This window comes from Patiria miniata, unplaced genomic scaffold (genome assembly GCF_015706575.1).
Source record: "Patiria miniata isolate m_02_andy unplaced genomic scaffold, ASM1570657v1 HiC_scaffold_5, whole genome shotgun sequence".
Classification (NCBI taxonomy): Eukaryota; Metazoa; Echinodermata; class Asteroidea; order Valvatida; family Asterinidae; genus Patiria; species Patiria miniata.
This window is the reverse complement of record NW_024037072.1, coordinates 21,892,880-21,917,044: the sequence shown is the minus strand read 5'-3', so window position 1 is coordinate 21,917,044 and position 24,165 is coordinate 21,892,880. Positions and strand designations below refer to the sequence as shown.

Genomic DNA, 24,165 nt, shown 5'->3' with positions numbered 1-24,165 from the left:
TTTTTAACAGGTGGTATTCCATATTCCCAAAACGGAATGTTTGCCTTGAGTGTTCCTGCATTATTGGGAACAGGAACTTCCAGCAGGGCTCACCTAAACCTGGAACATGTTAGCTACCTCCATGGAAATGCACCGGGAACGCCATTTGATTACGCCATAATTATGTGACATATTATGCAGGAAATAACTCCTTGTGCCAAACAGAGAACTGACGACTTTTTGTACAAATGAATACCAAATGAATTCAATAAACCGAGAATTATTCTAAATGGATTGATGTTACTTATTTGATTGTTTTCATTAGTTTATGTATTTGATGTTTAATTTTACAGGGCCCCCCTTGAATCAGATGGCATTCAGCTGCCCCTCCCCTTTGCAACGCCCACTTTCAGTTGTTTTTTTTTCCCTTTAAAATCCACACATATAGTGGCCCTTCCCCCAATCTTACCAAGAAAAGGTCATTCCATAACGATCATGGCAGTGTTCTTCAGCCCAGATTACAAAAAAGGTAGGAAAAAGAGTGTCCGTAAATTGGGCTGAAATTAGGCGAAGGGTTGCCTAACGCGGGGGACTTGAATCAAAGAAGTTTACCTGTAAACAAAAACTTTTTGACGTAGACATAATATTGTTATAAAAAAAAACATAACCATAATCTCTTATTTTGGGGGATTTCTTTGAACTTGTTCAAGCCTCCACGTTAGGCAACCCTTCGCCTAATGTTTAGCCCCATTTACGGACACCTCCTTTTCTCTTTTTTTCTTGGCTAAATATCATGGTGTTATCATTGTGTTATCACATGATTTTCTGTATAGTTTATTAGGGTAACAAGTAACTGGGTGAATTTTAAGTTTATTTGTATGAATTAATTGACATTTAACTTTTGGTTTAATGTCATCACAGTATCCGGATGCATATATAATTTTTTTTTTTAAAACCCGATAACATCAGGAATTATTGTGCAACAATCATCGGTACTGGGCACTGAATGAGTGTGAATCCAACAGGTAAAAAATGATCCTTTTCAAATCTCTCCAAAAACGGACAAAATGCCGTCTCTACGAAGTCATCATTTAAATTCTTTGCAGATTACTTTGTTAATGTTCAAAGAATGTTTGGGTGCATTGTGATCGCAATTTTGGCAAATGGTTTTCAATTTTTCAAACTTTAAAGGGCCCCTTGGGGCGCCCTCTCGACTGACATCGTCATCATGACTAAAGAGTCAAGCGCCCCCACCGAACATTGGAATATTTTTGGACGACGGGTAAAGGACTTCCGTTTTCAGGTTACATCCTTGCACCTCGTGTACGTGTACAACTTCTTGAACTATTTTACGTTCTCGTCACCATGATGAAAGACTATCCGCAACACCAGGAAGGCATATTATAAATGAAAGGGTGAATTGTCCGCGAATCTTTGCTGAAAATGATTTCAATTTCAGTATTGTTCTTTCTGCTTGATGCACATGAATATTAATAACATTGATACATTGATTTCAAAAGAAAGCCAGTCAACGCATTTCTGGTGCTGCACATGCATGTATAGCAGTTGCGTAGCAAGGTCATTTTGATGAGAGGGGGAGGGGAGGTGGGGGGGGGGGAGGTCCACTGAAAAATTGCCTGGGTTAATTTCACCCAAGAAAGGGTGGAAACTGCAACTACCCAAACTTGGGTTGTTCTATAACCAATTGTTTGGGTTAGGATTTCTGCTAAAATTAGACCAAATTTAATTTGGTCTTGAATGACTACAACTTTTGGTTGAATTTAAAATAAATTCTAACCCAAACAATTGGTTATAGACCAATGGGTAGTTGCAGTTTTCACCCTTTCTTGGATAAAATTAACCCAAGCATTTTTTTCAGTGTTGCCACTCGCCTGATCCATGCTGAAAGATAAACATGGATTTTATAACCGGTCAGCCGGCTTCCGAAAAATCAGAAAGGTGGGGGGGGGGGGGGGGGGGGGGGCTGTTCAAAGCGAACGATGGGCACCATCAAACAATAGGTGGCGCTTTTCTTGGCAGCAGGGATGCTCCAGAAAACAAGGGAACCTCTGAATGCTCGTTTGGACTAAATCACACGTGGCATTCAATACAATGTCTTCGTCCATTTTGTGATTACGTTCGCCATAATTGATTGCTATTGTAGTACCTCAATTTTCCTCATATATAAATGCAGAAAAGTAATCTTCCCAACAGTGTAAGCATCATTCCTTCCTTAGCTCAGAGCAGAATTTTATTATGCCCATGCAAAGACCAAAAAGCAATAAAACATGTATTTTTAGACAAACATATGTCGCAGAAGCTGTTTATGATGTAGGCCATCAGCCTCGGTCCAAATTTTGGCAACCGGTATCAAATGAGGGGAATAATGGTCATAGCGATTTTTGGCAAGGTATTCATCTCCAGAGTTGGAAAATATGTGATAGCATTGCAGCGGTGGCAGCTTTTTAGGTGTTATCACCCTTTTTATAAAAATGTTCATCAAAATGCTTGTTACCACTCTAGGGGCGGTATACCTTGTGCATGCGCACTATAATCATTTATGCCCTGATTTGATACTGACCAAACCCCCAAGCTGATGGCCTAATGCAGTGACATAGCCAGCAGGGGGTGGGGGGGGGGGGAGGTGTGTCCGGACAAATCTTGTCAGCGCGATAACTTGAGAAATACTTAACATATGAACTTCAAATTTGGTTTGTGCATTGTTTTTGGTAATCCTAAGAAGCCAGCCTCGACTCCAGGGGCGCGTGCTCGTTCCTTACACTAATGGCTGTGATGATGACGTAAATGACACTGAATGGCTATTCACAGCGTGCTGCGCGGGCATTTCGAAGATTGCTCGCCGGGCGCACCCATAATGCGCTCGCGCTCGCGTGCTTAGCTTTGCACGTAACGTCACGTACGAAAAAAAAAATATGATTCAAAAGTCGCGAAGCCTGTACGATATGAATTATGTCAGCCGCGTTTTTCGCCAAAAAAACCCTGTATCTGTGGTTGTAAAGGCCAAAAGGGGTACGTACATTGAATACAAATCTTTGCTAATTAACACAACGTCCAAACGTTGTGTTTGAAAGGATTGATTCTTCAAAATCACAACTTTTAACAATTTAAAGATGGCGTCGGCACGTAAAACGGATAAAATGCAGCCCTAATTATAATGTACCGTATTTTGGTATATTTAAATTACACAATTCCAGGGGTTACGATCGCGCAAGGCATGATGGGAAACAACATGGCGCTGCAAGATCGTACCCACGGGGCACGAGGTTGGGTCACAGTGGCTAAAACAAAAGAAATTTTGACAGCGTGATAACTTGAGATATACTTTATATATGAACTTCAAATTTGGTTTGTGGATTGTCCTTGGCAATCCTAAGAAGCCTATTGCATTTGGGGCCATAAGGTCAAGGGTCAAGGTCACAGTGGCTGAAACAATAGAAATTTTGTCAGCGCGATAACTTGAGAAATACTTTATATATGAACTTCAAATTTGGTTTGTAGATTGTCCTAGGCAATCCTAAGAAGCCTATTGCATTTGGGGCCGAAAGGTCAAGGGTCAAGGTCACAGTGGCTGAAACAAAAGAAATTTTGTCAGCGTGATAACTTGAGATATACTTTACATGTGAACTTCAAATTTGGTTTGTGGATTGTCCTTGGCAATCCTTAAAAGCCTATTGCATTTGGGGCCGAAGGGTCAAGGGTCAAGGTCACAGTGGCTAAAACAAAAGATTTTTTTCAGCCGGGGATAACTTGAGAAATGTTTTACATGTGAACTTCAAATTTGGTTTGTGGATCGTTCTTGGTAATCCAAATAGGCCTATCGCATTGGGGGTCGAAAGGTATAAGGGTCAATGTCACAGTGGCTAAAACAATAGAAATCTTGTATTTATTCTGAGATCATAGGGATTAGGGATTAATTCATATAAAACCTACAGAAGACACTTATGCTGTCAATGAACGTTCCATGTGACCAAGGTAAATGTAAGTTGATGTTAAAAGAGTGGTGTTATGTCATGGGAACAGTTACGGTTGCGGGGCATTTGTGTTTGTAAACACACCTGACTTGTTATTTTTGTTTTACTGCCCATCAATAGTAGTGATGCTCAGTTGGTGGTGATGGTTATGAGGAAGGCCATTTCAAGGTGTTGGAACCAAAAAAAAATGGTTTATAGTTTCAAAAGTTTTGATCACAAATTGATATTTTCCTGTGGAATTTGGGTTGCATGAAATCAAGAGCTTGAAAAGTTCGCAGTTCAAAGCATTGTTCAGTTTGAGTTTCACGACTCGATCGAGTCTGAGCATTCAGCACGTATGTCTTTGACTTTGTCACATTAGAAATTGTGCCTACTACTATGGAAAGAAAGTTACTTTAAACTTAATTTAATTGATTACAATACATCCAGTTTGTACTGAGATCCACTTCCAGTTTTAAACAAAAATCGAAGAATCCTTTTTTAATTACATGCATATCACAAGTTCTCACTCTACTCAACTTCTGGTTCTAGATAATCTTTGCTGATTGGCCACTCAGGATAGACTCCTAGAAATGTATATTTTCACTGTACTGGCCTAGAAATCATAATTTATTTCTAAAGCCAAGAAATGTGCATGTCTGCACTAGTTTAGAACATTAACGGTGAACTTAGCGCGCGCCGTCAGATTTCACCTAAATACATGTGCAAATGACGCACCTCGTGTCCGTACTGGTTCGCGCGCATAGCGCAAAGCACGCACAATTAATGTTATTATGAATGTGCACAATTAAAAAAATCCATAGTGTCTTCGCATGAGCATCAGCCGTTGTATGCAATGCATTCGAAACTCGTAGTGGTCTCCCGCCAACAACCATTGAGGGGGTACCTGTGCCCGAAGCCCATAGCCCTACAGTGTCCTTTTGAATTTGAATCGTGCATGTCCACAATTTTAAAAATGCAAAAGAATTTTGAAGTATGACCATTTAGCACTAGTGTTTATGGGAATTTTAATGCAGGTGTGCACCCCTCCATCCACAACATGGCTAAATAGCGCCACCTTTGGACCCATTATTGCATCCAAAATGCTCAGAAGTGTCCCAAGTCCAAGTTCAGGCCAGAGATGCAGTGCCATAATAATTCCCAAATTCCTATATAGAATATAATTTGAGTGTATTCATCATGAGCTAAGCGGACTGATTTGTGGCCTATTTAATAGGGTGTACCCTTAAAAGCACCCCGGATGTTTTCCTCCTTTTTTCTTTTAAAAAAAGACACAGTTTCTTCCCCAAATTTCTTCCCCAGTTAATTTCCTTCCAACATTGACAAATCAAGTCAAATACGAATCGATCTCCTACACAGAGGGGAAGCAATTGATTTGTTTCATTTTGGGACCTTTGAGTGAAATGTCAAGGTCTCCGTTGATAATTCCCGCCTTTATTTAATAAAGACAGCAAGAGGAGACAAGGGCGAATCTTTTTAGGAAACGTGTCTACTAGTGATTGTACTTGACGTTTGATGGGGTTATGTGTTTGCAATTATATCGGATGAGTACGTATGACTTTTGGACGGCGGGCGCGGGTGGGGATGTATGTGAGTACTTATTTATGGGTGAAGATGACTGAATTGTTGTGCGCTGCGGAAGTTCTGAGATGAAGTAAGATTATGAACTTATCCTTCGGCGTTTCTATGGGAAATGGGATTTAAAAAAATCCAAGAACAGCATCAACAAAATTATCTTATTTATAAAAGTGGTAGCTACGAAAGCCTATGCACACTTTCACTCGAGTTATAAATTTAATAAACACGCAACAAATGATAAAAAAATAAAACAATTAGTTAAAAAATCAAACAATAAGTTATAAATTCACATGACCACAACATCCAATTGGTAAACAAAAGGCACATGGTCTGTAACTAGCGAGAAATGCCAAGATACATACACCATGTCAAGTCAACAATAAAACCAAAGGACCGTACATAACCTGATTTTTCCTGATGAATATAGCGCCCTCTTTCCTGATTAAATAGCGCCCTCTTTGTCAGGTTGATTTCGAAATGCACAAAATAAGCATCGTCTGCTACTCGGGAACCTCGCTCGTCTTCGACTTTCGGAAGGAAAAATATCTGCGTTCAGATCGTCAGATAAGATGGTGAAACTATCCATGATGACAACGTTAGTAAGTAGCATTGTACTTTCACGATTGTGCGTGTCGATCTCTTGAAAACCTTAGAAATCGCTGTACAAAAATAATAATTTGACACGGCCTGCGCCTGCACAGGAATATGACATGCAGTGTGCGCTGTATCATGTCGTTGTATATCGATACGTTCATCAAATTCAATGTTTGTTACAGTTTAGCCTCAATTTTTCTGTGCCTAATGCTCTTTTGTGTGCCCCCTTAGACACATTTCATTATTTCCAACATGAAGATTCCCATATCTGGCCATCACTTGTCACCCTGTGCACAAACCCATGGGACTAGTCTGAAAATCTCAGTAAAAACTCAAAATTTGTCCCTGCTAAGTTTGACTTTTTAGGACGAATTATCACTTTCCGATGGCTGATACTATAGGTCATTTAAGGGAAAAATTACTGATGACCAGATATGGGAATCTTTGATTCTTTCCCATTTATTTTAAACTTGATCACATCATGCTTACTACACACAAAAAATGTTGATCATTTGCTGTACTGTCGTGTTGAATTTCCACTGCACACACACAGAGGTGCAAAATAATGTCAACCTTTTTTTGTTTTGAAATATCTGTATTCATGTATTATTAATTTCGTATTTTGAACATAATAAAGATTGTGCTGTGGAATAAAAAGTTACACCATTTTAATTAAATTAGAATATAAAACCGCCCAACACATTAGCTACAGGTAGGCGCTGACATCCGGCAAATTTTTACTTATCTTTCTCCCAGACCAATGTTCTTGAAACTCAATGCTTCTTTTATGAAGTGCTGGTTTGTAATACCTAGCAACCAGTGAAAACTGAATGGTCAACACATAGCAACCGATGAAAACTGAAGCTACTCCGCCCCGCGGCCCGATCTATAAAGCCAATGCAGTATTACCAAATGCAATGTTAAATGCATACATGTAACTTTAATATACTATTGATGCCTGTCAAAACTAACTGAACTTGATGCAGTAAGATTGGGCCATCAGGATAAGTCTGCTTGTGGATTATGAACCACGAGTTGACCTTCCTTATCAGAAGGAACAACTTGTAGACTTGCAAACGTGTACATCTTGGCTTTAATAGCCAGCGCCGTAAATAGCCTCGGGCCAGCTCATTTCCTTCACAGAGGAATCTGGACAAGTACTAGCGATCACTGTGCTCTCACAAGGCCCCCATCAATGGAGAAACCATCGCGTTTTTGTAGCGACTACCTCATGATGGAAATCTGAACAATAGCTAGCACAATGCTTTTGCCATTTCTCTGTGTTTCTCTGTGTCTGGAATTTTTTCTGACAGATGTTGATGAATGCACGTTGGGCACTGCTAATTGCCCACAGGACAGGCAATGCAAAAATACCTACAGTAACTACATGCGTCTTTGTCCAGTCGGCTACAAGTTTGCCTACGTCAATGGGAAGCTGGATTGCGTGGGTAAGTTACCCGTCGATGATGCCCTGAAGCCCCAGATAGTCTTGGAATGAAGTTGAGAATTTTGTCTCAATTTGTCTGGGGTCATTCCCAATTTCTGTCTTTCCCTAAAGTTCTTTGCAGTGTTAGATTTCATCCAACTGCAGAATATTATCGAGTCCGGATGAAATCGGAATCTTGTCTTAACAGACTTCCAAAAGTCTCAATTTCTTGGTCTGTTTAGACTCTGTTCTCAAGTCCTCATTATGTCTCCATTTATTGGGTCTGTTCGAAGTAATGTACTTATTTTCAGTTCAGAATCTTAACAGAGTTCTGAAACGCAAATTAAGTCCAGAATCTTAATTCTTGTCTTGTCTCAATTTCTGGTCCGTTGTTAAGTCCTTATTCTGTACTCAAGTCCCTATTATATCTCCGTTTATTGGGTCAGTTTCAAGTAAAGGTAGGCCTACTTATTTTTCGTTCAGAATCTTGTCCTAACAGTGTTCTGAAGTTTACTCAAATTAAATAAGTCCTGAATCTCATTTCTTGTCTTGTCTCAATTTCTTGGTCTGTTCTTAAGTCCTTTTTAGTCTGTTCGCCACTCCAGTTATTGAGTCTGTTGGGAGTAATGAGCTTATTTCTAGTTCAGAATCTTGTCTTAACAATCACAAGTCTTGTATCAAGTCTTATCTTATCTTGTCTCAATCATTTTGTCTCATTTTGAGTGTTTTTTTTTTAAGTCACAAGTCTTTGGCTTCTCATTCAAAATCATCGCGTACAGTCCTGTCTTGTCTTATCTTGTCTCAATTGCTTCGTCCTTACTTGGGTTTTGAAGACCTTTTCAGTTTGCCTCCAATTATAAGTCTATTCATTTTTTTTTCAAACTTGAGCAAAGAAATTGACTGGAGCGGGGTTTTAACCTGTGACCTTCAGTCAGATCCACAAACTTGTCGCACATCTTGAGTTTGGTTGGCTCCTAATGTGATGAGCCCAATCCTGGGGCAAAACCCGAAGTCTGTCTGAAGTCTTGTCTAATCAATATAAAGTCTGTCCAAAACTTTACAAAAGTGTGAGTATTGAAAGCCTGTTTATCAGCTTTGGCATACTTGGAGCTTTATTTTCAAGGTATTTTTTTTTTTATTTTTCAGATGAGAACGAATGTGGCAACAATCGCTGTGACCCTAACGCCTACTGCGTCAATGTTGTCGGGGGATTCCAATGCAGATGCAATGATGGTTTTCAGGGCGACGGAAACAAATGCGTTCCAATTGGTAGGTACTCAAAGGTCGATTGAAATCTCAAACATGGAGACGGGTTTCTCGAAAGTATTTCAATGAACTAAAAATGAACGTGTGGCATAATGCAAAGACTGTTTCACATCTTTGCTTTTTGAGCAATGAATGATTGATCAGATATCCTGTAAAGAGTCATTGAATTTTTCTGGAAACGCTTTCAAAATCCCCAAACAAAAATGGCTGAAGATATGTCTTCAGACAGAAAATTAAAAGACACTGCTAGTTAAAGACCCGTCACAAGTAATTGCAATGAATTTGTTGCAACAAAAACTTGTTCCAATTATCTTATAGTGATTTTTGAAATTTTTATTGAGGGAACTGATCTTATAACATTTATGCTTTGAACAAAGACTTTAAGCAATAAACCTGAAGTCTTCCCTCCAAATAATTTCAGGGCATTTAGAACAATTCTGTATGGTTTGGGCATACTTGTGCATCTTAACTAAATCCCTGGAATGTTCTGTCTTTTACTCAGATACCACGACTTGCTTGGACAAACCTTGCTTCCAAGATGTGGAGTGTAGCGACGTACCCATCAGTGCTGAACGCGAACTACCAGCAGAGGGCGTCACCTCTATCAAGCAGTATCAGTGCGGGCCGTGTCCACCGACGTTTGTTGGGGACGGTGAAACTTGCAATCGTACATGTATGTACTCCCAGTAGCTCTGAACAGGATATAGTTGTACAATGTTTCAGTCATGACGCATTTCACGTTTTGTCAGTGATTTAATTCGGGCGATTCACAATGCAGTGTGCCACCAAGAGTTTGCCACAGAGAGTTCATTGTCTCAATTTCTTGGTCTGTTCTTAAGTCCTTTTTAGTCAGTTCGCCACTCCAGTTATTGAGTCTGTTGGGAGTAATGAGCTTATTTCTAGTTCAGAATCTTGTCTTAACAATCACAAGTCTTGTATCAAGTCTTATCTTATCTTGTCTCAATCATTTTGTCTCATTTTGAGTGTTTTTTTTTTAAGTCACAAGTCTTTGGCTTCTCATTCAAAATCATCGCGTACAGTCCTGTCTTGTCTTATCTTGTCTCAATTGCTTCATCCTTACTTGGGTTTTGAAGACCTTTTCAGTTTGCCTCCAATTATAAGTCTATTCATTTTTTTTTCACACTTGAGCAAAGAAATTGACTGGAGCGGGGTTTTAACCTGTGACCTTCAGTCAGATCCACAAACTTGTCGCACATCTTGAGTTTGGTTGGCTGCTAATGTGATGAGCCCAATCCTGGGGCAAAACCCGAAGTCTGTCTAAAGTCTTGTCTAATCAATATAAAGTCTGTCCAAAACTTTACAAAAGTGTGAATATTGAAAGCCTGTTTATCAGCTTTGGCATGCTTGGAGCTTTATTTTCAAGGTTTTTTTTTTTTTTTTTTTCCAGATGAGAACGAATGTGGCAATAATCGCTGTGACCCTAACGCTTACTGCGTCAATGTTGTCGGGGGATTCCAATGCAGATGCAATGATGGCTTTCAGGGCGACGGAAACAAATGCGTTCCAATTGGTAGGTACTCAAAGGTCGATTGAAATCTCACACATGGAGACGGGTTTCTCGAAAGTATTTCAATGAACTAAAAATGAACGTGTGGCATAATGCAAAGACTGTTTCACATCTTTGCTTTTTGAGCAATGAATGATTGATCAGATATCCTGTAAAGAGTCATTGAATTTTTTCTGGAAACGCTTTCAAAATCCCCAAACAAAAATGGCTGAAGATATGTCTTCAGACAGAAAATTAAAAGACACTGCTAGTTAAAGACCCATCACAAGTAATTGCAATGAATTTGTTGCAACAAAAACTTGTTCCAATTATCTTATAGTGATTTTTGAAATTTTTATTGAGGGAATTGATCTTATAACATTTATGCTTTGAACAAAGACTTTAAGCAATAAACCTGAAGTCTTCCCTCCAAATAATTTCAGGGCATTTAGAACAATTCTGTATGGTTTGGGCATACTTGTGCATCTTAACTAAATCCCTGGCATGTTCTATCTTTTACTCAGATACCACGACTTGCTTGGACAAACCTTGCTTCCAAGATGTGGAGTGTACCGACATGCCCGTCAGTGCTGAACGCGAACTACCAAGAGAGGGCGTCACCTCTATCAAGCAGTATCAGTGCGGGCCGTGTCCACCGACGTTTGTTGGGGACGGTGAAACTTGCAATCGTATGTACTCCCGGTAGCTCTGAATAGGATATAGTTGTTCAACGTTTCAGTCATGACGCATTTCACGTTTTGTCAGTGATTTAATTCGGGCGATTCACAATGCAGTGTGCCACCAAGAGTTTGCCACGGAGAGTTCATTTTTCCCAGCGCATTGTGGGAGATGGTAGACAAATTCGCAGAGGGGGACATTTGAACTTGTTTGTTTTTCCCTCCGTAGTTTTGTAAGCGTATGTTTTGAGTATATGTCTGCCCTGTCATTTCAAACGGCGTATAGTAGAGTATATCATTTGCAGCTATCCAAAAAGTATTCTTTCTGGCATGCTGTCATTTTGAAGAAAACAATAAAAGAAGGCCATTTCCAAAGATATGTCAAGTGACACATTTTTGGACATTTTCTTTAGTGGTTTGTTTGTAATTTGGGGTATCCGTGTATGGGTAGGCGCAAACGTTTACACGACGCACACACGAGCGCGGTTGCTCTTATTCGTCAGTTAAGTGCGTGACATCGCGTAACTGCAATGAGAACGTATCCCAGATGCTGATTTCAGTCGCAATTCAAAATATGACCTGGAAATTTTTGAATTGAAACCGAGCTCTTAGAATATTGCGTTCTTAGAATGTACAGCATTCACTGTGCTAAAACTTCATCAGGTTAGTTTTTGAGCACTTGTATAATTGTTAGCACTTTTGCAGCTTTAAACGAAAAAAAATTCACAAATGACAATATACAATGTAAATGTACCCTACCTTTAAGGCATACAAAGTGAAAATGCAAAATTTTACTGACTGTCATGGAATCTGTCGTTGCACAAATTATCAAGAATGAAACAAGGAATTCACAGCTTTGTTTTTTACTGTAAATGACATGCTTGTATTACCGTAACAAAATTTATAACAAACGTCAACAGACGAATCTCATTTTATGAATGCATGGATTGTATATATCTCTCTCAACGTAGCCTCAACCATTTCTGTCATGATTGTCGTCGTCGACAAGGGTGAGGGTGACCTTCCGCTCAGTGAGGTCAGCGTCAAGGCCCAGGTGGAGCGCAGCGACGGACAGACCGTTATCATAGCAGAGGCCACAACGGATCTTAACGGTCTCGCGACGTTGCAGGTCCCCTCCGGCATCACCCTGCAGCTAGTAGCTACCAAAGACAGATTTGTGCACAGTATTAAGTCCTACTTTGTTCAACCAGAAGGAGGTATGTGTATACTTACAATGTCTGACTGGGGTTCATGTTTGTGTTCTTGGGCAAGACACTTTACTACAATTGCCTCTCTCCGTCCGGGAGTATAAAGAAAATTTGTGGACAGGGACAAGGTTTACTATGTTTAGGCAGAAGGAGGTACATATATTTATGGTGTAAATGGAAATGGGAATCATGATGTTTGTGTCCTTGGGCAAGAAACTTTACTACAATTGCCTCTCTCCATCCGGGAGAATAAAGAAAAGCCCTTACCAAACTTGACTGCAGTCATTTAGCATTCCTTTAGCATGCAATTAACATGCGAATGCTATGAGAACTGCCATTTGATAGCATTCACAAAAAACCATGTCTGTACTTCCTAAAGCATTTTTCATAGCATTCCTTGAGGATAGCAATCAGATAGCAGTTTTATAGCATGTCAGAAGCCCGAATTATGTAAATGAGCTATAGCATTCGCATGCTATGGAGAATGCTATTTAGGCATGCAAACGTGAATGCTATAACAGCATTCACATGCTATGAGAATAGCATTCGCATGCTATGAGAATAGCATTCGCATGCTATGAGAATAGCATTCGCATGCTATGAGAATAGCATTCGCATGCTATGAGAATAGCATTCGCATGCTATGATGCATGCTATGTGAATGCTATCATGACTGCTATACCGTGACATGGACACGGGCATCCTACAACATACATTTTCAATGTCACAATTTATACCAAAAATTACTTGTGTTATATCAGCTTTAATAATTTCATGTATTGAACCATATTTAACACAGCTAACACCATTTTGAAATTTAATAGACCTATGTATACAGACTGTGATCACAATATATGAAATAAGAAAATTGTTCTTTAAGACTTTATCAGCCTCAGAATTGCTGTACAAACATGGGGACACTCTTTGTTTTTGTTTAACATTGTCATGCTTATAAAAGCAATGGCCAGAAATTTAATGCAACAATTCTCTGCTTATAATTTGAATTATCTTTGAAGCAACCAGTAGTCACTTTTATTCCAGTTGGCATCACAATTAAAAACAGTTATCATCCGATATCCAGCTGATTCAAAAATTCAATCAATTGGATGAAGGAATGTTCAACATCACATACACCATGAACACTAACATACTCAAAGCCAGAATAAAATTGTCTTCATCTAGCCAAAAACTGAATACCCACCATGTAGGAATATAGACCCATTGGTAGTACAAACTGTAGACTTACCAAATACAAGCAGTTTGTGAGTGTGTTGCATACATGTGTATGGAGGCTCCATATTGCTTGGTTCAACTGTTGCTTTTAAGTTGTCAATTCCAAAGACTTTCAGCCAGTCATCCAGTGTATTTTGTCATGTACATGTACAACAATGTACAGGTTGAGTGCATGCATGTGAACATGAAATTATATCCACAAGCATTCATGCCATAAGGTAATGTCCATGCTTTCTACAATTTCTTGCAAAACTAAGTGCAGCCTATACTGCACTCTGCACTGACAATATTCAACTGACTGCAGTTTTCAAATTTCCCACACTGACTGTTAATCTGTGGAATGCACAAGGCCATCACTGATCATGTGACTTGTAGTCCATGATATGATTGGCTTTTATATTGAAATGCTATTGTGCAGGCTATGTTTAGCCATGGAATGCTATACTTTAAAATTATTTTACAATTGACTGCTAAATTGGAATGCTGTACTCAATTTGCAGTCCTCCCTCTTTCACTTGCATGCTATGCAGAATGCTTTGAAGCTCGCATGCTATTTGGAATGCTATTTTCATTCTGCATGCTATTGAGAATGCTATATGGACTGCTTAAGTTAGCAGTCATCCAGTCATCATTTTTTGTGAATGCTATGTGGATGCTATAATAGCATGCACATGCTGTTTAAATGCTATTGAACTGCTATGCACATGCTATTATAGCAGTCTAGTTTGGTAAGGGTGTTGTGGACACCAACAGGTTTTACTGTGTTGAGGCAGAAGGAGGTACATATAGTTATGGTACAAAATGGGAATCATTGTGTTTGTGTTCTTGGGCAAGACACTTTACTACAATGGCTTCTCTCCACCAAGGAGTGTAAGTAAATTTTGTGGAAAGCGAATAGTCCTACTATGTTCATCCAGAAGGAGGTAGTTATAGTTGTGGTTTAAAATGGGAAGTATGATGTTTGTGTTCTTGGGCAAGACACTTTACTTCAATTGCTCTCCGCCCAGTAGTATAATGGAAATGTGTGGACAGCGACAATGTCTACCATGTTCAACCAGAAAGAGGTTCATGTATGTGTAGTTATGGTGTCTGATTGGGCTCTTGATTTTTGTATTCTTGGGCAAGATAATTTACTGTAAGTGCCTCTCTCCACCAAGGAGTTTAAAGAAAATGTGCGTACAGCGTCAATTTCTATCATGTTCAACCAGAAGGAGGTTCATATATGTGTAGTTACGATGTCTAATTGGGCTCTTGATTTTTGTGTTCATGGGCAAGACACTTTACTGTAATTGCCTCTCCCCGTCCAGCCAGGGGTAAAACTGGTTACATTGAGGGTAGAGACCAGGTTGAGTTGATCTCAAAATGCTGCCAAAAACTAATCTCACGGCCCGATAATCAAGGGTAATAATTTGGAAGAGCTTTGAAGCATTTGTATACCGTTAATGTTATTGGTGTTTAACATTCATTTACTTGCTTTTTGTGACTCACCACAGGGAACGTTGTCCCGATTCCCATGAAGAGCTTTGATGAGTATGCGGCTTTCCGCTACAATAAGGACACCTCCAAGTACTTTGAGTTTGGCAACATCGACGAGGACAAATCTGGCTTCCGACTGAGTTTACCTGAGGGTAGGTTTTGATTTTGTCCTTTTTTTTTTTCTTTCACTTAATCTAAAATAATGGTCTCCACTGTATCAAAGCCATATTGCAGGACTTGGTTGCTGTTGCATTGTGCATTACCATCAGTAAAAAAAAGTTAAAAACTTCAACTTGGTTTTTAAAACAAAAATGGATCCTTTACATTATTGCAGTTTTTTTAAACCCACCCTGTATTTTAATTCTAAAAACAATTAAGCCACGAGCAGCCTGCTTCCACTTGGACCCCAATTTATTTCGTAAGTTGCGCTAAATTTGGATGCGGAACATTTCAATTATGACAATTTCATGAAAGTTTCTCAGTGGGTAAGTCAGCGACTTTGCGCTACAAATTATGACATAACTAATGCACAATCATTTTAGGCGGCGTAGGTTGTGGCGAAGCGACTAAAAACGACCTTTATTTTACCAGTAAATCCCATGATTGTTTTGGAGTCGGTTATTATCAAGGCTGATACAAGACACTCACAGCTTTGTGCGCAAAGTAGCATGAAATTGCAATTTTACTTGTGACAAAGTGTTTAGAATTGCCGCACAATTCAGAGGAAAGTCGGACAAAAATTATTTTCAAAATGATGGGCGGAGCTGATTCAACGACTGTTTCATGAACGAACAAAATCTCACACAAACAGCCGTCGTTAATGCTGTTATTATCCTCGTCCAAGATATTTAGATTATTTAAAACGTTGTGATGACCAATGACCAATGGTAACCAAGGTTTATCAATGTTGTCCTACAGGGTGAGTAAAAAAAAAAAAACGCATCTGAAATGGCAGGACCAATTTTGGAATGAAGTTTTGCCTGTCGGAACATTCAAAATGTAGAATAAGAAATCCCAATCAATGAGCTTTCTTTTAGTACAACAATCATTAACATCAGTCATGTACTTTTCAAGTTACGGCATTTTGAACACATGACACCATTTTAAAGTTCATTCCGCGTATCACCAAAAACACACGTGTTCTTTCAGCAAAACGAAAACAATTCTCATGCATGTCAATTGTATTTGTTTTGCTGAAAGAAAACTTTTAGTGAAAGAGCACTTTTTGTGATCCGTGCAATGAACTTTAAACAGTGGCATGTGTTCATAATGCTGTAACTTGAAAAGTACATGAGTGATTTGAAATTATTCTTGTGCTAAAAGAAAGCTTATGAATTGGGCTTTCATATCCTAGATTTTGAAAGTGCTTCAGGCAAAACTTCATTCCAAATTGGTCCTGCCATTTGGGATGCGTTTTTTTTTTACTTGCCCTGTAGTGCGTTATTGTCAGGTCTCAAAACTTAACTGTTTGCCCTTCCACAAATTCAACTCAGTAAGACGGGAACAGCACTGCAAAAGATTCACTGACAAGACTATTTGCTCTTGATGTGACCAACTGAATCAAATATGAAGATTTTGCCCCATGGTACAAGCCTAAAAATAACTCCGGATTACTATGTCAGAGCAGTTTGTCTGGCTCACAGATGGGGAGGGATTCAAGGCATAATCAGCCACGGCAGCGATCGTTTATCAGTTCGCAACACTCCCCAAACCTTGTTTTCTCCCTTAAACTTTTTCCATTATCACTTTATTGGCTAAAAGTTTTACTTGGCAAGTACTGTTGCGTATTTTGAATGTAAGGTTTCATTTTTACACAGTGGTTTTCAGTAATTTAACTGTGTGACAGACTGAATGGGAAATGAATCAAAGAACCGTTGGGGACCATATGTATTGAAATTAAATGGTCTTGTTTCTGGTCTTCTCCTTGTTCGTACAGGAGCCCTGAGAGCACGTGACCGCACCTTGGTCGAAGTCAACTACAAAGGAGTAGACGTCTCTAGCCCCGACGCCCTGGCAGCGTTGCCGGACCTTGGCAAAGTCGAAGGAGGTACTCTATCTGCCGTTAATTGTGGTTGTGGGGAGTGGGGTCTAGTTGGTAGAGTTTACGAATCACGATCAGATGGTCAGTGGTTCAGAACTTGCTGCTGATACATGCATGTGTTGTGTTCTTGGGCAAGCCACTTTACCCCCACTTCCCTCTCTCCACCCAGGAGTATAAATCGGTACAAACATTACAAGGGCGTCAATCGCTGCGGGGAAGGGGACATTGAGGGGGACATACCTTGATCAGAAGTAACCCTTGTAGTGTGTGATTCGGGCTAAATTACAAGCGGGCCCTGGAAAATGTTGGATTTGAGACACTCTGTAGTGCGAGGTGAAGCAATTTCTGATCACTTTAACAAATATTTTGGGCATATTTTCATCATTTAAACAACATTTTCGAGTTAAGAGTCACTGAATCAGCTCTTCTGAGTTATAGGATAAAATGTAGGCCACAATTGTTATTCAGGGACCAAAAAAGGTGGGGGGACAAACAATATGACATGTGTCTTTCCACCCACTTTAAAAAGTGGGGGGATTGCACATGTCTCCTCCTCTTCCCCCCCCCCCCCCCCCCCCCCCCCCCCCCCCCCCCCCGGTTCTCATCCATCAACGGCCATGCAACATTGCCTTACAAGCAACCTGCAATGGACTGGTATCACACCCAGGTAGAATAGAAATGTTCTCGGTCGTTTCACACAAAGGAAACCGGAGATAAATGCTGGCCTGATGAGCCATACTGCTCCGTTTACTTACTTCACTCTGCAATAACTCACATTGGTGATTGTGTCTTTGTGCCACACAGAGCCAGGTCAGCGCTTGATCCCTCTAGGGGCTGCGGAGTTGTCCTTACTCGACGAGCAAGGCCGCAGGGTTAACCTGAGGAGGCCTGCCTCCATGACGTTCCTCCTGAAGGATTACATGTACATGTACATGGAGCAGCTGGGTGTCGGTGAGACTCTGGCAGCGTACTACTTCGATGAGGAGCAAGGTGGGTATCTTAACTTTTATTGTTACGGCACTAATTTAATAACCACATTTTTCTCTGAGGTATGTGTAACCGGGGAGAGTGGAATTAGTTAGTTTTTAAAATGTGGCACTCTCCTTCTGTCCGAGGGGTTCCACTAAAAAATGATTTGGGTAGAGCGAATGTTTTCTGTTGTCTCACAAATATGAAATGGTTTATTTATAATACAAATAGAGACAATATATATACAAATTATTAGGTATTTACACAAGAATTATATTAGAAACTTGGTTGGGTGTATAAAAAACGACAGTCAAAAGGGAAATGGCTAATGAAGTAGCTCCAAGGATATTAATCTGAAATGCATAAAAACAATAAATGTCTAATGAATTATGGGAATTACTGTGGCATAAAATGACTGTTGCCCAAATGGAGAATTATTTAAATGGCAATTATGCAAGAATATGGATATTTTATGTACATATAATGTAATTTTAAATCCGAAAAATAGAAATGAATTATTCGCCAAGTTATGTTATAAAATGAAATCAGAATATAATACCATGCCCTAATAACAAATTCCCGAATGATCATAGCAATAGAAAACTGATAGTTTTGGGGAAATGGGAAAAGTCTATTTCAAAAGATAAATGAGAACGTAAATATTATGGCAACACTAAAATTTCAGTTGAAGTTAGTGTACTTGTGTTGCTCATAAGTTCCAATTTGTGTTTGTTTCAAAAGGAAAATTTGAAGTTCACAAAAATAAAGTGCTTAATAACATTGTTTTCCGAAATGCCGAAAAATATTAAAATAGTAGGAGATTGTGTTAAAATAAATGGACGGTGTTTACCCGAAATGTTTAAAGTATAAAATAAAGTCAACAAAAAATCCTTTTTGCCATCTCATGCAAGAATTAAATAGAGAATCATTAAAATCATTCTCAAAAATACTTGCAAATCACGACGACAGATTTGTTTCAAAAGTTAATAATCAGTCGTGATTACAAGACAAATTTCCGGCCGTGTCCGTTTTGACGGCCTTTAATTCTGGCAATAAACCAACATACAAAAGACCAGAATGTTTCATACATGATGGCATAAAAAGATTTTAGGCATAAAAATGTTTGAGGCATAAAAATGTTTCAGGCATAAAAATGTGAAATATCAGACAAAGGATTTACTCACCACTTGGGAAGATCTACGTTCATGCCTACTCCGATGTGAAAATCGACGATCAGCAGTGAAAATACAATGTAGATGTAAATATTTTACTGCTAGTATAGGGAGCCTCTCTCAAAATTGCAATAAAAGTGGAGAGTGTAAGCGCTCGTAATAGATGGTCTGAATTCAACGATGTGTTGGATCGAAATCAACAATATTCCGCAGCAGGCCCTACAAGAAAACTATACCAAAACGCCCGGAATGTCAACTATTCCGCTTAAACAAAGCGCGTTGGAATGCAAAACTTGCACGCTCGCTACGCCCATCGCATAGTTGAGCCAAATTCTAGGCGGCGCGCGCTGTTAAAAAAAGTTTAGTTGGCCGCGAGAGGGCGCTAGGCAAAAAGCATGATCGCAATGGCTGCTCACATGTGAATCTACACAAACACGAAGTTACAAAAGTTTGGTATGAAATAATGCTGGAGTAAGGAACCAGTCGGGGAAAAGTAAGTACTGCAACCCGACCTGGTTACAGTATGTACTGGTGAAAATTCCTTTAGCCGTGCTTACTGTTTTTAATGGTCGCCATGAAATCGATAGAGGCTCAGTTAGCAGAAAATTGTGTGCTTAGCAGTGTGATGAAATGGGACCCTGGTCATTTTGAATCTGGCATAGCAGTGGGCGCTGCAAATTAGTTGAGATAGATCGTACTTTACTGGGTGCCTGTTGCACTTTCAAAATCTAGGATGTGAAAGCCCAGTCAGTGAGCTTTCTTTTAGTATAAGAATCATTCAAATCACTCATGTATTTTTCAAGTTACGGAATGTTGAACACAAACGCCGTTTTAAAGTTCTGTTCACGGATCACAAGAAAGGTAAGTGTTCTTTTAGCAAAAACGAAAACAATTCACATACATCCGTGTGAGAATTGTTTTCCATTTGCTGAAAGAACGCCTTACTTGTTTTGTGATCCGTGGACAGAACTTTAAAACGGTGTTTGCATTCAAAAGTTCCGTAACTTGAAAGGTACAATTGAATGATTCTTGTACTATGAGAAAGCTTATTGACTGGACTTTCATATCTTAGATATTGAAAATGCTACAGGCAAAACTTCATTCAAAAATTGGTCCTGCCATTTGGGTTTCGTTATATTTTACTCTCCCTGTAGTGGTTCTTCACTGCTGGCATACGCATTCGGTTATTTTTCTTGAATTTGCTTATTTTGATTTTGCAGGCAAGTGGATCAAGGATGGTACGGGCACGATCAGGGATAGCGTAGACGGACCCGCTTGGACCTACGACACCGACCACTTCACTTGGTGGATCGTTGCCGTCATGTACACTCCAACTAAATGCCTGAAGGTCAGGACTTGCTACGATGCTGGCTGCACGCGACCGGCTGCACAGATACCCATCATGTAAGTCGCAGCAAGGACAATTTTTTTTTTCCCACGTGATTGTGTATTTAAAACGCACAAAAAGATCGGGAGGGTTTTAAAGAGGTTGTGGAATGCTCGAAGACATTTCCGTCATGTTTCGGGTATATGTAGCCGAAGGTGTGATGAAATAAAAACGACTATTGTGTCTGTCATGAAATGAGTACAAAGGTACTTTTGAGAGCTGTTTATCAGGTCCTGTTTTGACCTGAACGTGCAATTTGTGTAAAAGTCGTCGTTGGGGGCAGCAAACAAAACATAGTAAATCGTGACGTAATAAACAGGACTCGTTTATACTACGCTGCATCGGAAGTCCTGCTTACTACGTCACGATTTACTATGACACATTTTGGTATGACATCGTGCATTTGGATTTTGGATTATGTTCCTGTCTGCATAGTCTTGGGCTAAAGCGAGCATGTGAGGTATGCTCGTAATTTGTCAGGGAGGCATGCCGAATTCGCCAAGAGTGAATTTGATTTGTCTCGTCGATAGCACCCTCTACTATTGATGTCCGTTGCCTGCGCTTGCCAGCTGCGCCATGCATCACCGCTGGGGACTGGCTGTACGTTACACAAACATAATCCAAAATCCAGTCTCGCCCAAAGACTACACAGACACTCAGTGCGTTCCACAAATGGAGCTCTCACAATCCGTCACGAAACGCAATCTACCATTCATGAACAGGGACCACAGTTTTTATGCACCAAGTTGGTAATTTTAAAATAGCTGTGAAATAATTTCAGACTTTCTTCTTTTTTTTTTCCTTCTCTTTTTTTCTCTCCAGAATTTACGGAGAGAACTTCTTCCTGTACGAAGAATACACAACTGGGGCGTCGGGCTCCATCTGCGCCAACGTCTTGAGTGACAGAATGAGCCAGGTGGGCGTGCTGCAGAACTGCACCGGGGAATCGCAACTGGTGACAGCCAGTACGGCCCGGGACGCGCAGTGCGGCGACGGAAGCAACGGTTGCGAAGTTGTCACCTTCATCATACCCGGTAAGCTATCCGTCAACAACAATCATGAATTGCAGATATTCCCATAGTTAAGTCCGTACTAAATTCAAGTCCAAAACTGGGAGCTTCCAGTACTTTTAGGCTGTCGATTTTGCACTAAGAATTCGTTTTTATCGACAATGAAAAACAATAATTTCCAGTGGGAAAGTAGTTGTCCAATCAATTTCATTTTAAACCTGGTGTTGTACTCTTCCAAATAAGCATTAACCTCAAAATTTGAAGTTTATTAATGTTACAGTCAGTTTGTGGTGGACAGTCACGATTCAGTTAGTCATACTGCATTGGTACAAAATATTTTGGAACTACATTACTGACGGTTTCGAGGTATCAAGGCCAGTTTATACTTGTTTGGAAAGTGAACACGAGTACGTACAGTCGAACCCTGATAAGAAGAGTACTGTTAATACAACATCCTGCTCATAGCAAGCAAAACTTTAGGTCCCAAGTCTTTGTGTTTCTTTGTTTTCTAGTACTGATAATACAAGGTACCTGTTATAACAAGGTAATTTGTAAAATCCCAAGGACCTTTATAAAGGTGTGTGACTCCCCGGCAGGTATTTGTGCTCTGAATTTGCCAAAGTTGGACGTACTTAGACTCCGGCTAATTTCACCGTGAGTGTCAAGGCCTTGTTAAGAGCACCGAACTCATGCTCTGGTGTTTCAGGGGCAACAGTGGTGTGGGTTCAAGCTTGGGTCTGGACATTGTGCCCTTCAGCAAGGCACTTAACCATTGCTTCGTCCTTCGGATGGGACGTAAAGCCGTAGGTCCTGTGTGTTGTATAATGCACGTAAAAGAACCTATTAACACTTTTCGCTAAGAGAAGGGGTTCGCCCTGGTGTTTCTGGCAAGTGCATTTATTCTCATACATAATGAGGCTGCACTTTCAAGGAAGGAAGGAATACATTTTTGTGACGTCAAATTTGCTTCAAATTTGCATTCTCATGGCTTTAATAAACTGAGACCCTCTCGATTGATATGGACTTTCTCACCTGTTCTTTTGCAGAAGGTGTGTCTGGAGTGTGCCCCAACCCCGGAGAGCCCCTGAACGGCGTGCGCTCGGGCAACAGCTTTGGCCTTGGCGATCAAGTCTCATTCTTCTGCGACCCCGCCTACCGGGTCAATGGCAACTCGCAGCGCGTGTGCCAGCAGTGCGGCAGGTGGAGCGGGTTCCAACCTTTCTGCACGCTGGCCAACGAGGGCAGCGACAGCTCCTTTGGCAGTGGCGACAGCTCCATTTAAACAAAAAAGAAAGAGGTCCAAAACCAGACCTTCCCGGTCGTCATGCAGTGTCGGGGTAATAGGTAAATCTCGGTAACGCAGTTGGTGAAGTATCCGGAACAGACTCATTCAGCAACCTCCAATTACAAGTCATTACTGTGGTGAAACCATGCTCACTTGCAGGTCGTATGCGTGCACTCAATGCTATGTCAACCGAAATGGTTACCACAAGGTCATCTACGAAAACGTGCGAGTGTGGTTCATCTTGAGTAATGGCTTGTAATTCGCAGAATTTGCCTATACAGGATTGCCCACAAAAAAAAACCAGAACGGCATGCTTCCACTACCTTGAGACGCAAACCACCTGTACCAATGGATGGAGAATCTTTTTAGAAGAAATATGCTACCAAGATCTCCCGATTCGGTCCAGTAGTTTTTGCAGCAGAGCCTATTTTGTGAAGCTTACATCTGTCATGTGGTTACTATTGCATGACAATGAATCCCTCTGTCCAATTAAGCCACACGGTTTAGTAGTTCATCAGGACAAAATGACTCCCAACTTTGTTTCACAAACTAGGCTCTAGAACAAAAACTACTGGACCGAATCGGGCGATCTTGCTATCATTTTTGTTTTAACAGAATTCCCACTGCATTGGCATAGGTTGTTTGAGTCTCAGGGTGGTGGAAGTACGCTGTTCCATTTAGGGCCACCCTATAGACCATTTAATGTATCACATCCAGCTCTAGATGACAGAGTAAACGTCTATATTTTTAAACCACCTATATTTTCAAGTGATAGACAATTTAGTGCGCAGTAAATAATAAGTTTAGCGAAAGTTAGTTTTGCTTGTCCAAGTGTCCTTGGAAGAAATGGTCACATGACATGTTTGACAGCGTTTAAGAACAGTGATTGCTAAATGGGAAAAGCAGTCTTGAAATCAACCGTGGATTTCACAGAAAAAAAAAAACAATAACAATTCCAATCAGTATTGTCTTTGTAACAAATGTTAGCAATTTTCACTTTCCATGGCACCTTATTTACAGAGGCAAGGCATTTCTGACTTGGAAAAAAAGTTCCCTAAATATTGGTATAAATATACGTAGTTGTAGATCCTGATCGAAAAGTTCGAAACCCTGACGTGTGTGTGCTATGCCTTGTATCAAAGGAACACTTCTGACTATATATTAAAACGCAACTAACAGATTTAGGAGGTATATATATATTTGACAAGTAATCCTAATGTCAAGAACTCGCGTGTTCACGTTTGAATGTTGTTTCTAGATTGTATTAGAACGATTGGCTGTGCTCTTCTAAGTCAACAAATGAATGAATCAACGTTGAAGGTTTATAGAATGCTGTTATTTTTATCTCATGTCTGGACGAAAACA

At 40.0% G+C, this 24,165-nt stretch overlaps 1 protein-coding gene and 1 long non-coding RNA gene across 2 annotated transcripts; one reads left to right on the top strand and one right to left on the bottom strand.

The window, feature by feature from the left end:
* Positions 1 to 474: 474 nt before the first annotated feature.
* LOC119741289 lies at positions 475 to 23,080 on the top strand. The gene is made up of 13 exons (XM_038217041.1): positions 475 to 508; positions 7,457 to 7,591; positions 8,716 to 8,838; positions 9,338 to 9,487; positions 10,244 to 10,366; positions 10,867 to 11,031; positions 11,991 to 12,236; positions 14,954 to 15,088; positions 16,873 to 16,983; positions 17,782 to 17,967; positions 20,339 to 20,522; positions 21,328 to 21,539; positions 22,562 to 23,080. The coding sequence occupies exons 1-13, from the start codon at positions 475 to 477 to the stop codon at positions 22,795 to 22,797; spliced, it is 2,040 nt and encodes a 679-aa protein (XP_038072969.1). The 3' UTR covers positions 22,798 to 23,080.
* LOC119740907 lies at positions 18,129 to 19,624 on the bottom strand. Its single transcript, XR_005272707.1, has 2 exons — positions 19,131 to 19,624; positions 18,129 to 18,299 (listed from the first exon to the last, which is right to left on the bottom strand). It is a non-coding gene; the product is annotated as an uncharacterized LOC119740907 (long non-coding RNA).
* Positions 23,081 to 24,165: the final 1,085 nt, after the last annotated feature.